Raw genomic sequence first — 12,546 nt, forward strand, 5'->3', positions numbered from 1 at the left:
ATGCTTGTATTTTAAGATCAAAAAACATAACTGCCTGAGCAGGTATTGGTACCCACCAGGTCATTTGGGATCTCTCACATGGGCAGATTTCCAACCAGTGAGGCAGCATCCCATCTGGGATGTCTCTGTGCAGTGTGTCTTGAAAAGCAGGAAGGCAGCGTTAACCTTCCACCTCGCAGAAGAAGGGTAAGTTTATTTACAGCTATTAAGTCCTTCCTTAAAGTAAAATTTTCAAAGTACATGTACAAAGGTCAGATTTGTGTGGTTATTTCTCAGAAGTAAAAACATTTCCAGCCCACCTCTGTCCTCCCTAGGTGTCACATTACATTGTTGCACTTCTTTTAAATTCCTTTGGTTCAGATGATTATTTAGGCTAAAATATTTTTATATTGCTCTCACTCAGCAATGAAAAAGGCCATTTAAGTGAGTGTGGATGCAATTTAAACTCAGGCTAATTATTTTGACTCTTACCAAGCTAGTGCTGTAAGGAGGGCAATAGTCTAAATATAAGCTGGACCTCTGTGGTTTTGTATTTAAATTAAAATATATTTAAAAATAAAAAGAACAATACATTCAAAAGTCCCATGTATATTTGACAGCTCTGAAGTTGAAACTATTTAGGTGGACCCATTGCAGTTCTGCTTGTTTTTCCTAATTAGGAAATGCAGGAGTTAATTTTTCCTACCAAGGGACCAGTGATAAATGGGCTTAAAAAACATGAGTAAGTGCTGGGCAGAATTTTTAAGGCAGGATGACATTGATGTAAACCTTAGGAAGCCAGAAATAATTCCTGCCTGAGGTACATGGTGATGAGAAGAGTTTCTTCTGGCTTTTAGAGTTTTTACAAGAAATAATGAGATGAGTATGTTCCTTTTCTAAAGACTGAGGTTAATTTGCACAGTTTAGAGGCTGAATTCATCCATGCCTGGTCTTCAATGCTAAAGCATTTCCATGTTTTATTGATAAAAATTAAGTGTCCTGGGAGCAATTCCAAACCAAGCACACCAGTTTGAAGACGTTTACAGAGTTTTCAAATAAATCTACCTTATAACTTTGCTTCTTTTGCAAAATACAAAAACTTTCTTCAAACAAACCCTAGGCTTTGAACTATTTCATTTTATCAAAGGTTATTTGTAGTTCATCACTACATGAATTGCATTTCCTTTCTCCCAGGGCCACAGTGCCCATCACTTGGCTTTCCCCTGATTCCCTGTAAGTATTACCATATATGGCATCATTTTGCTTGTAATTATCCTACCATACAGTAATGCTTAAGTTACTTAACATTTTGTTCTGTGCTTTCTTTCCTTAACTCTTTGCTCCTGCACACGCTGATAGCTTTCTCTTTTCTGCAGAACCTCTTTGAAGCTCTAACTTCATAATCAGGTGGACAAGAAAAAAAATCTCTTCTTTAACATGAAATGGAAAACTGACAGGATCTTAACAGCTACAGATGGAAAAAGAAGTCTCCAAGGTCATTAAGTAAGGAAAGACACTGTTCTTAGCTAATGGATATGTCTATTTTTTTAAAATATATTAGAGCATTTTAAAAACTCAGTACATTTTAAATACACAGGTCTGATATACAAGTATCCATTAAACAACATAAGCAGCCTCATAATCTGAAAGGTACATCACGGCTGTATGTCAACTACTGGACTTCATCTCAGTCATAAAATATCTGTGACTCCAAGTACTGTAGTTTCTGGGATGACAGAAACAACTTCCCTTGTGGTACAGCTTCTAGGTGGTATCCAGAGAAAAGCACTTCTTTCTCCTGTCCTTAAAATATATATGCTTTTTACACTTAATCTCAGTTTTTGAAATTTTCCAGGTGGATCTTTTTCTTGATAACATCTTTCACTGATTGAGGCTTTCACAAACGGACTCCGCACAGGAGGCATCTGTTCCTCTCTTCTGAGAGCCTTTTTTCCTCAATATGTGTCCCCAAATCACATTCCAAAGTGAGAATTCATCATACTACCTGAGTTACCACTGTCTTGATTAGTCTATTCCTGGAAGATCGTAGTCATTTGGGTAGCTGAAGTATCTCATACTGCCATACATCGAGGCAGCACAATTACTGCCAGTTCAGTTCCTTGGACCTGGCTCAGATGTGCAATACAAACTAAGCAAAGCAAAAGCAGTCCCCGGCTTGCAGTTCTCATGACTGCAGCACCAGTACTTCCCATACACCTCTCCCTAAGAAATGCTCTTGTTTTCCCAAGGAAGTGAAGAGCTTCATGGCATTTAGAGGCTATCCCTGTTAGAAACACTCCTTTCTTCATGAATGGCACAGTTCAAGTACATTCCTCCCCTGCTTCTTGTCAGGCTTAGAAGAAAACTCAATATAGGGTTTAAAGCACATAAGATAACATATATCTGAAAGAGTTTTTTGACATACTAACTACTAAATCCTTCATGACTCCATTGCTTCCACCTTAGCTGAAAAATATCCTGGTTGAAATGGGTTGCCAAACTGGGAGAGAGTGAGTGACAAGTTGGCCCTGCTGGTGTGGGCTAAGCCAGCTGTGCACGTAGACTGCCTGCACTTTTTTCTGGGCAAAAAAAAAGAAAACCAATACGAGTGATTTTATGTTGGAAAGTTGAAAGTTCCTGGATTAAAATTGCAGTATAGAACTTAAGTTGAATACTTGTGATTTTCAACTTAATTCTACTTTTGGAAAAGTCTGAAAAGTAACAGCAACATTTTTCTGCATTAATTTCAGTAAGCAACGAACCACAAAAATTGACCATTCACACATCTCTTAATCTGGCGACACTGGCACTGCGGGAGGCCTCCCTGCACAGAGCAGTCAATGAGGTGCTCTAAATCACATCAGTGCTTTGGCAGCTCCATTCTGCAATATGGGATGTGCAGAGCTAATGAAAATCTTTGCCCCGATTCAGCTGTGCCCCCTGAGAGACGTGGCTCACAACCCGGCCCACTGATCTACTTGTTTACTTAAAGAAAATTCCCCAAAGGGACCAAACTGATTTGGCACCAAGCTCCACCCCAGGGCTAAAGCTCCTTGGGATATCTGTATGGGAGGAGGGCCAGGCGGTGAAGCCTGCCAGCTCCAGCCTTTGAGATTTAGTTGGCTGGGAAAGGAAAGAGTTTTGCTCTCTTGTGAAAGAATCTTTTAACTAATGGGACTTTGCAATTTAGAGGATGTTCTGGATGACTCTGATTCTTGACACATGTCAAGGGATAAAACAGGCTGAGGTTATTGGGCTGTGTGAGGCTCTGGAAAGTATGCCCATTAGCAGAGAGGGGAAGGAAGGAGGAAAGGGCAGGGTGGTTGCTGCCTCACCAGTATTTTGTCTTTTACTGTATCCAATTAAATGGAAATAGCACCCTGCTATCATATGTTTTGATAGAGTATGTTCAAACTAAATGAATCTATAAACTAGCAAAATGTAACAAAAAATAATTTAGAGTACAGATCATATGTTTAATAATCATTTCTTTTTTCAGGCTTTACATTTCCCCGATCATTCTGGTTTCTCATCAGATTTTTTCTTATTCATTGATGGTGACTGCTTAACTGAAGCTAGTGCTCAGTCTTTTTAGCCAAATCAGCTTTCTAGGAAAACAAAACAAAACAAAGCACATATATCCTACCCAGTCTTTTTACTAAGTGATCAAAATATGACAACTGCAAGATCAGACAGGTATAAGGCTAGATTTTAAAGAACTTGTATGCTCACACATGCCATTAGGCCCCACAGGACTTTTAGTAAAAAGGTCTTTAGAAAACTCCCTGAGACATCTACTTGTCTTAATGTAACTTACCTTTGTGGGGTACCTGTGGGGTCAGAAGTCCCTTCTGAGGACTGCTGCCTTTTCTTATCTTAGTTATTATTAGGTAAAGTCACAAGCCTCTTCCCTGGACATCATTTAGTCCACTTCACTCCAAGTTGGGTTGCTGAATTCACCGAGTAACTTGACAGATTCACTGGGATTTTTCCTTCAGCCACTTCTAACGCACTGGTCAACCCAGGCCCTCAGAACATGCTTTTCAAGAGTAAGCACAGGGAGCAGAATATTCCATGGCCAATTCAAACATCAAATATGGGAGACTACAGTGGGGGGCAGGAATTTCAGGGAATCCCAGTAGCTAGGGAGAGGGAGGAGGCTGCATGGGCCTGAAACACAATGGTGAAAACATCTTAATTGCCTAAATTTTTAGATGCATGAAATAGTATTTCATGCTCTCAGATCAGCTGGAATACCCCCCACCTAAATGAGACAGGAAGCAGAGCCAAGGCCTGTCCAAGGCCTGGGCATTCGGGCTGGCTGTTGCCAAGAGAGAGCAGCTGGCAGAGGATGAGCCGAGGCTGCGCCGCGATGCTGCCCATGGCCCAGAACCAGCATGGGAATGAGTGCGTGCATGGGGAAGTAGATCAAAGGCAGCACACATATACTCATTAATATAGAGGAAATAAAGTCTAGCAAACACAGGGAATTTTGTGGGAGCATCAGAACCCATTGAGGCATTAAAGACGGAGCATTTTAAACATACCACAGTTAATCACACAAAGGAGATGGAAAAGAATGACAACAATACTTAGCAACTCGGGAGTGCGTTCAATGCATTGAGGGTGAAATCCAAAGAACAGGGGGTCATTCCCTAGTTCTCAGACCTGGGTGCAACCACATCCCCTGTGCTGCAGCCCAGCCCATGTTAGGTGAGTCTGGGGTGCTTTGCACCCCCGCCAGGCCTTTGGTTTCCAGGGCAGCTGTACTAACAGTGAAATAATTTTGCAGGAGAAATAGTAGAAACTATACTGCGTGCGGTGTTTAAAAATCAGGTACACCATTTCTGCTTGTATTTCTGTACCTATTTTTGGCTATCCTGTTGAATTCCCATAAAGTAAATAAACAAAAGTTATCTGTGGAAGATGTGCTAGCAATAAGTGGAAGAATAAGAGTCTATATTGCAATATCATGAAGTATTAATGAATTCTTGGTATTTACATATGAATACTTATAGCTGCTTTCTTGTTTTACAATTTAGGTACTGCACCTTGGAAAGTTTGCATCTATAGCTATTTTAAGAAAAGATTCCAGATGATCAATGCCATGAACTCTTCAGTTACTGTTATAAATTTTAGACAAATAGATAATTTCTTAGAATTTTTAGCAGTTATATAATAATGCAACATGCTTTTGCTGGAGCGCTGCCTAGCTAAAAGCCAAATGATCATTCTTGTTTCTGTACTGCCAAATAAGGCCAAGGATGATAGGGCAGTGGTGGTTAAAGCTGTGTACATTTATTTTAATTTGCCTAATCTTTCTGACTGAAAAGATTGGTGAGACTCAGTGTAACTATGGGTCATAGCACCCATTCAATACACAACAACTCTTCTGAACGTTTAGATGAATCACAAACTATGACTGTTTTCAAAATGGGAGAGACATTATCTCTGTTTTATGTATTACCGGTCTGTATGAAATGATTTGATTAAGTTTCCCAGTTTAGCTGGCTACATAAGAAAAAAACACTTATTTATTTTCATATTCAACATATATCGTAGCTATTGGAAATGGAATCTTTAAAGGATTTTAATGAAAAAGGGCATAGGTTTGCAAAAGAAATCTCCTTTCCTAAAAAATCTAATATTCCAAAGTTAAAAGAAGATCTGAAGAGTGGGAAAATAAACTGAAGTACAGTAATAGAAGGAGGAAATGCATATCATAAATTAGTCTTCATTATCATGACAAGTTTCATCCTGGGAAGATAGTGATGGTCAATTCTTATTTCATCATTGCATCAATTTTAGACTTGTTTTGGTTTAAATGAATTTTTGGGCAACGTAATGGAATGGGATCTGGTTAGAACAGAGGTCAGAGTTATTCTGGCCCTCATGGGTTTTGGATCCAGTTTAAAAATTTAGTTTTTCTTAGATGATAAATTTGTTCCTGTCAGCAGGGGCATTCTCAAATAGCTATAATGTTGGTGATCAGTGGCATTGTTTTTTAAAACTATGATATAAATATATATTCACTCATTTCATTTTGATGGATGACCTCCCAAAACAGTTCACTTCAGGACTATGTGTATTTATAGTATTTAGCAGACTACAACTTCACTGTATGGAGCTGATACGAATGGTACATGTGCCACCTTCTGTAACAAGGATAACTCGTATTTACACAGAATAAAATCCCACCTTTGATCAGGAAAATTGGAAGACGCAGTGAATACAAAATTAATTCAAAAGCATCCTCAATGGCATTCAAGTAAATAAAACCAACCAAATGGCAAAGTGTGATGAAGGACTGAAGAAATGGTCAAAGAAACATCAAATAGAAGCTGCCTGTGATATTAAAGTAGTATGTTCTGCACAGCAAAGCTCATTGCAGTAAAATCAGGGCCTGATCCAATACAACGGGTGAATCATTCAGTGTGATGTTATCTGAGCACTGTCAGGTCGGTGTTCCAAGAGGAGGCCTTGAGCAAGCCAAGATGCAGGAAAACAGAGCTTTCACCCTGCCCAAATATGTTGTGCCAAGCGTCCAGAGCTGGAGCTGCGGCACTGCCGAGCCCGGCCCGTCAGGGAGCCCTGCACAGATCGGGGAACGGAGCAGCCTGCAGGGCACACGTTCCTGAGCCAAAGGGGCCAGGTAGGCAAGACTAGCACACCACTAGCTATCGTGCATGCAAGCAGCACAACATAACCACACAAACATGAAATGTCTTCTGTAATGACAACTGATTTAGGATGTGATGGTGAGGTACCAACAGCAAAATATGAGAAGTGATTGAAGAAATGTCCAGGATGCTCTGCTTTCCTTAGAGTTTCCTCAGTTTCCACTAGGGAATATTTAAAATCCCTTTTTCCTTCTACACAGAGTTTGACAGTCAGGCTCCCTGAGCATGCCTCATCATTGTAAATACTCTGAATTCAGAAAGTCACTTTAAAGCAAAAGGCTTGTGCACTCCTAAGGGCCTGCTACCACCTTTATATTTGATGATCAGGTGGATCTTCTGGTGGGACTGGAGCTCAAGCTCCATTGAAGGCCAGGGCCATAGACCCAGTTCCATCAGGGTTTGAGCAACTTCAAATAAGGAAAGCATCATTATGTAAAGATATAAATAGCTGATTCTACTTACGTGCACAGAATAGACTGGTCTTCTCGATCTGTGAATACAAGAAAAAAAAATCCATTAATTAGAAAAAATGGGTATGTCCTGACAGAAGCACTTATAAATATAGGGATTTTGATTAAACAAGCTGTCTAGATCTTCCAAAATCTGACAATTTGCAATTAGTCAAAAGTATTGAGTTCACATCTTACTTAATGTGCTCTAGCATTTAAATAGGCATCTCTAGTGGAAATATTTTGTACCAAAATTGAACAAAAGGTTAAGAGTTCAAAATATTTTTTGAGAATTCCTTTACAGATAAACTGTAATGAGAATCATACCCTCTCTAAGAAGATTATAATTGAAAATTTCAAGCTTGAAAATGAAGTTTTTACTGTGTTTACGAAGTATGGCCAAAGCCTATTTAATATGAAGTCTGGATAGTCAAGGTATCAGAAGCTACCTGGTCATGCAGACCTTTAGATTTTCAAAGCAGAGCAGTCCAAATACCTGAAAAATGTACTCTTATTTCTTTTCAGATTTAGAGAGGACTTCTATCAAGAGGATAAATATGTTCTCTTAAGTATCCTCCAAAGGATAAGCCAAAACAAGATACTTCACATGTATTACAAGACATGTTAACAAGTATGTAAGTGTTCTTCATTCTTTTTTTTAACTCTTAGCAGAACCACCAAACACATACTGGATCACAATTTGTAAAAAGGTGAACCAAAATCTTCATTAGACAATATCTATTATGAAAAGGATGTGGGAGGTTTCAGAGCAGCAGAGTTCCAATATGCTGTAATGAGGCAGCAAGGTTCAGGATTGCATCCAAACTCCTTAACCCGTTCTTGCTGTATCTATCCTTTCTTGTGCATTTGAGGTCAGGACCTCTCTCACCTCAGAATACAGGGAACTTTCTACCACAAGGCTGAAACTAAGATCTTCGGGCTGTGGTGCACAATTAGCATGTGCTGAAGTTTCATCATATGCTCAGTAGAATAGGTAATGTTTTTCCAGGAAATGACACTTTCCCAAAGGTCTGTGATAACAGAAGGCTATAAAATTTGACCTCTATATAAATACACCCGACTAGCCTCCTTGCAGTGGTTATCTCTAAACAGAAGAAAGGTTTCACTGTGAGGATGGTCAGGCATAGGAATAGATTGTCCCAAGGAGAGTGTTTTATCCACCTTCGGAGATAATCGGAATAGACTGGACATGATCCTGAGCAAATGGGCCTGCTGTTGGAAGTTTGCCCTTCTTTGAGCTAGGCTGTCAGAAATAGCCTTGCACACATTGCAAACAAGCTGCTTGCTTAGGAAAATAAATCCTAGGCAGGTGAAATATGTTTTTGAAATATGTGCATAATTTACAGATCCTAGACTGTAGCCTGTTAACTAAAGCAGAAACAAAGGGGTTTTTGTATGTTTTCGTATTAGCTATCAGATGCAGAGCTAGTGTTAGAGCTTTTGGGCCCCTGGGCAAAGATAAGGCATCAACTACTTCCTCATTTTGTTCAGTGAGTTGGTGACTTTGCAGAGCTATCCACCTGATTGCCTGCCCCTAAAACTGACCCGATATGTAATAAATATCATATAACTGCCTACAGTAAACAAGCTTTCTGCCTTGTGTAAAGATGATGGAGATAAATTCAACCTATTAAGCTTGCCAGTTTTAATTGCTGTCTGGATCTCAGCCAGTCTAGGAAAAGCAGTAATGGATTCTGCTTTGCCATGGAATTATATTAAACAACTGTGTTTGTGCCCAGTTCCTCAACAGCATTCAAGTAAATCCAATAATTAACTGCTTTATTGAACACTCTCACAGTAAATAGCACCACTTAACTGCTCTAGCTTGTAAATTGGTGCAAAATGAATCATTACTTTTCTATTGGAGATATTTGTCAGCACTAAGCACAGCAGGGTTATCCCACATGCACATTTTGGATGAGAGGAGCTGTGAGCCATGTTTACTTTTCACTGCAGGGTATGGAGATAATCTTTCAAGTTTTTTTTTTTTTTTAAAAGTGAGAACACGGTAGAATTTTTGCTAAAAATACATGTTGTGTAAATAGAAACCATGGGCATATATCAATATTACATCACAAACCCATTAATACCATGAAGAAAATAAAAGCTATTCCTTGATACAGAGTTGCCTGTGGAATTTCTGAGCCCAAGGGACATTAGAAAAAGTAGGTCTCCTCCAAGCCAGCTATTTCTTCAGCACTCTTCCTTCCCCATTGCTGTTCTTTTCCTCCCCAGTATTTTCTCTGCTTAGAATATTCACTAAAGCTTCCTTTCACTGCAGCCTCGCATTCAGCAGTGTCCTTCCCTTGCCATGTGTTGTCCAGACAGTGCTGACTGTCCTGGGACCTTCTCCACTGCCATGGCATCAGTCCCCTGAAATTGCCTGCCTGCTTCCCACCGATGGGAACATCACAAGACAGTCAGCACAAGGGATGTGGGAAGGTTCCTGAAGGTAGATTGGCCTCTGCAGGTGTTTGCATGGGTGCATATAGGTGCTTTTGCTGACTGTGTGAGAGAAGAAGTGCCTTTTGGGAGAAGGAACAAACTGTATAAGCCAAGTCTTATTCTGTTATGCCCCGAACCTACAAATACCTGTCTTTCGTACTTTTCAAGAGCTCTCCACATTGATGGCTCTTAGCTGTGTTCCAAATTATTTTATTCTATTTTTAAGGAATTATGCCCTATTTAAGGAATCTGCAACTTTATGCAAATAGATGAGAAAAGAATGATTGGCACAAATGAAGCTTCTTAAACATAATTCCTATGTTTTACACAGGAACAAAATGTGTCTTCCAAGTCCACAAATGCCTTTAGTTAAAGCCTTTTTCAATTTGATACGACCTAGGAGAACGTCATGTCCATCCCCTATTTTACATGGACCTGTCCACCTGTCTATTTTAAACATTCCAGAAACCTTTGCATTCTCCTTTGATTTTTAGCAGCATACAGCCCTACTTTTACGTTCTGAAAACCACCCACCTACTTAAATGTGCAATTGACTTTTGCCTGGAATCTGTTTAGCTTTTTCCTCAGGACCGAAGCACTGCAAACTTCAGTTTGCTTGTAAGAATCATATGCCCTTCTGTTCCCAATAGACCAGCCAGTTCTGCTTAATCACAAACAAAATCAGATGGTTTATCACAATGAAGCAGCAAGTTGGCAGCTTTACCATAAAAGGAAAAAACAGGCTGAAGCCATGTTCCAACACTCGCTTACTGCTTCTTTACATTTGTTAATAACTACACTGCCAAAAGGGGACATTTCTGTACAGTCCTGCTAAGGACACAGTAAACAGATGGCTTTTTGCAGCAGCGTCTTTTTCTCAGATCTTGGGAACTGTGTTTCCCTCCTATACCTCTCAGTAACTACCAGGTTGTTTGTTTTTCCATCTTCAGCTCAAGCTTGCATATAAAGCACTTGCACAAAGGTATTTTTGGAAAAAAAAAAAACAAGCTCCCTGAATCTGTTGAAAGCTATAATAAATCTTTCCCATGACCATCTTTTGCCAAAGCACTTAAAAAAAAAAGCCTAATCATCCATATGAAAACTTAATTACTACTTCTACATAACCTTAATTTTCATATTTGTATTATTTATCAGTCATTTGCTGTTTGCTGTGAGCAGGAAAGATGTCAGAAGGCAGCAGATTTATTCAGCCTCCCGGTGTCTTCGCCTGATGATGCCTGGAAGCTGGCAGTGCTGCAGCAAGAAGCACCCACGTCCAGCTCCTCTGCCCTGTCCTGCACTGGCCTCTCCTTCCTGCTGCTCCAGGTCTTTCTGCAGCCACATTGCCCACCAATGGGCACCAGGATGGGGAGCTGATCCACTTCACACCAATCCAGGAAAAAGGAAGGGGTGTTTTTACCCTGGATCAGTTTTGCCTCATACCTGCATGAAGCCTGGCTCTGGCAGCACAAGAGTTTGCAGAGAGGGAATAGAGCACATTGTAGGGTGCCTGTGCCACCAGGAAACTTATTTCATCAGTAACAAGGGAATAAGAGGTAGGTAGGGAAGCATAATGTGATTTTTTTATGATTGTGGTCTCTAAGGCAATGATCGTGCCCAGGCCATAGTTAGTTAGATGGGTGACGTGTTAGTCAGAAGACTTAACAAGACATCCAGCAACATGGTTGAGATTTTAAAAAGTGTTTTAAGTGCTCAGAAACACTTGAAATAAGTGGAAATTTTATCTATGCCCAGCAAGTATTTCTGTCTACTTATCGCTCCTGTGAGAATCTAGCTTTTATGCATATTTGGAAGAAAGTCCAAATATCTGATTTCTGTTAACTGTGGTTAAGTGTTATTACCAGAACAAGTTTGGTGGGGCTCTGATGTCATCCCAGCTGATTACATTAACCCAATAAACTTCTAAAGCAAAGGGGGAGCACATGTACACAGCTAGTGGTTTCTGCTTGAATTTTCATGCCAGCAGAGAAGGTGAGAGGGTGGAAGGCCTTGACTCCCAGGTGATGCACCTGCAATGCGACCTCTCTGGAGATTGGGCAGTTGAGGAACATTCAGGCTCGATTCACGTATGTATAGAAGTTTCCTTGGCATAACAACCAGCTGATGGCTCTTAGCCAAGCAGTTCTGGTCCTGCAGTACTCAAATATAATTCTTCAGTCTCATGAACCTAAGATGTGTTTTACTTTGGCAAGCAGAATCTGTGCAGGTTTATCAGATAAGATGGAATACCAAAATTTAAGGAAGAAAATGATCAGTGCCCTGATCCACATTTATGAATATGAATTTCTGTTTTTATTCTGTTGGCAAACATTATTGCAAAAAACTGTGAAGGCCTCTGTGTCCATACATGTTGCCTGCACACACACACATTCATGTTGATGCCTACTTTCACCACTCCTACACAAATACAATTTGGCTGAACATCTAGAGTTATTTTGAGGTTTGGTTTAGTTTTCTGCACAAAACACGAGTACATTTTTACAAACAAAAGCACAGCTTTAAAAGCAGCTGGGGCCCTCTTGAGATGGAGAAGCTCCAGCATGGCATGTGCAAGTCAGTGAGCAAGCAGAGCGTGGGTGTCCCGGGCCCGTGACGCAAGGCCTGTGGGACCGCTCCGCGGTGGCCATGCCAGCTCCGCGTGGTCGGGCTGGGAGGCCATGGAGGAGCAGTTTGTTAAAGGTTCACGTTATGCTCTCTTCCCTCCTCCTGTCTTTTCCTGCCTACTTGCTGCCCCCTCTCCTCTCCACAGTCGGGAAATATTCCTTCCTAAGGGGCTAGGGAATCACGAGGTGTGGAGGTTCCCACTGTGAGTGGGCCAGGAAATTTTGGAGCGCCTGGAGAGCAGGGGGGAAGCACGAGCAGCTCCGCGGCTCCTGGCTGCCTCCAGCTCCCTGTGCCTGGCACGGGGCCTGCAGCCACTGCCTGGCTGAGCTGGGGGCACCTCATGGCAC

General features: G+C 40.7%; 1 protein-coding gene across 1 annotated transcript in view; it reads right to left on the minus strand.

Annotated features, from left to right (window-relative positions):
- The window catches only part of MYH11 (myosin heavy chain 11), a 58,371-nt gene that overhangs the window by 33,721 nt on the left and 12,104 nt on the right, over positions 1-12,546 (minus strand). The window contains 1 exon segment of the mRNA XM_088523185.1: positions 7,122-7,149. Coding sequence (XP_088379311.1) covers positions 7,122-7,149 — 28 coding nt within the window.

This window comes from Tinamus guttatus, unplaced genomic scaffold (assembly GCF_059628265.1).
Source record: "Tinamus guttatus ecotype Peru unplaced genomic scaffold, ASM5962826v1 Tinamus_guttatus_pri_ptg000172l, whole genome shotgun sequence".
Lineage (NCBI taxonomy): Eukaryota > Metazoa > Chordata > Aves > Tinamiformes > Tinamidae > Tinamus > Tinamus guttatus.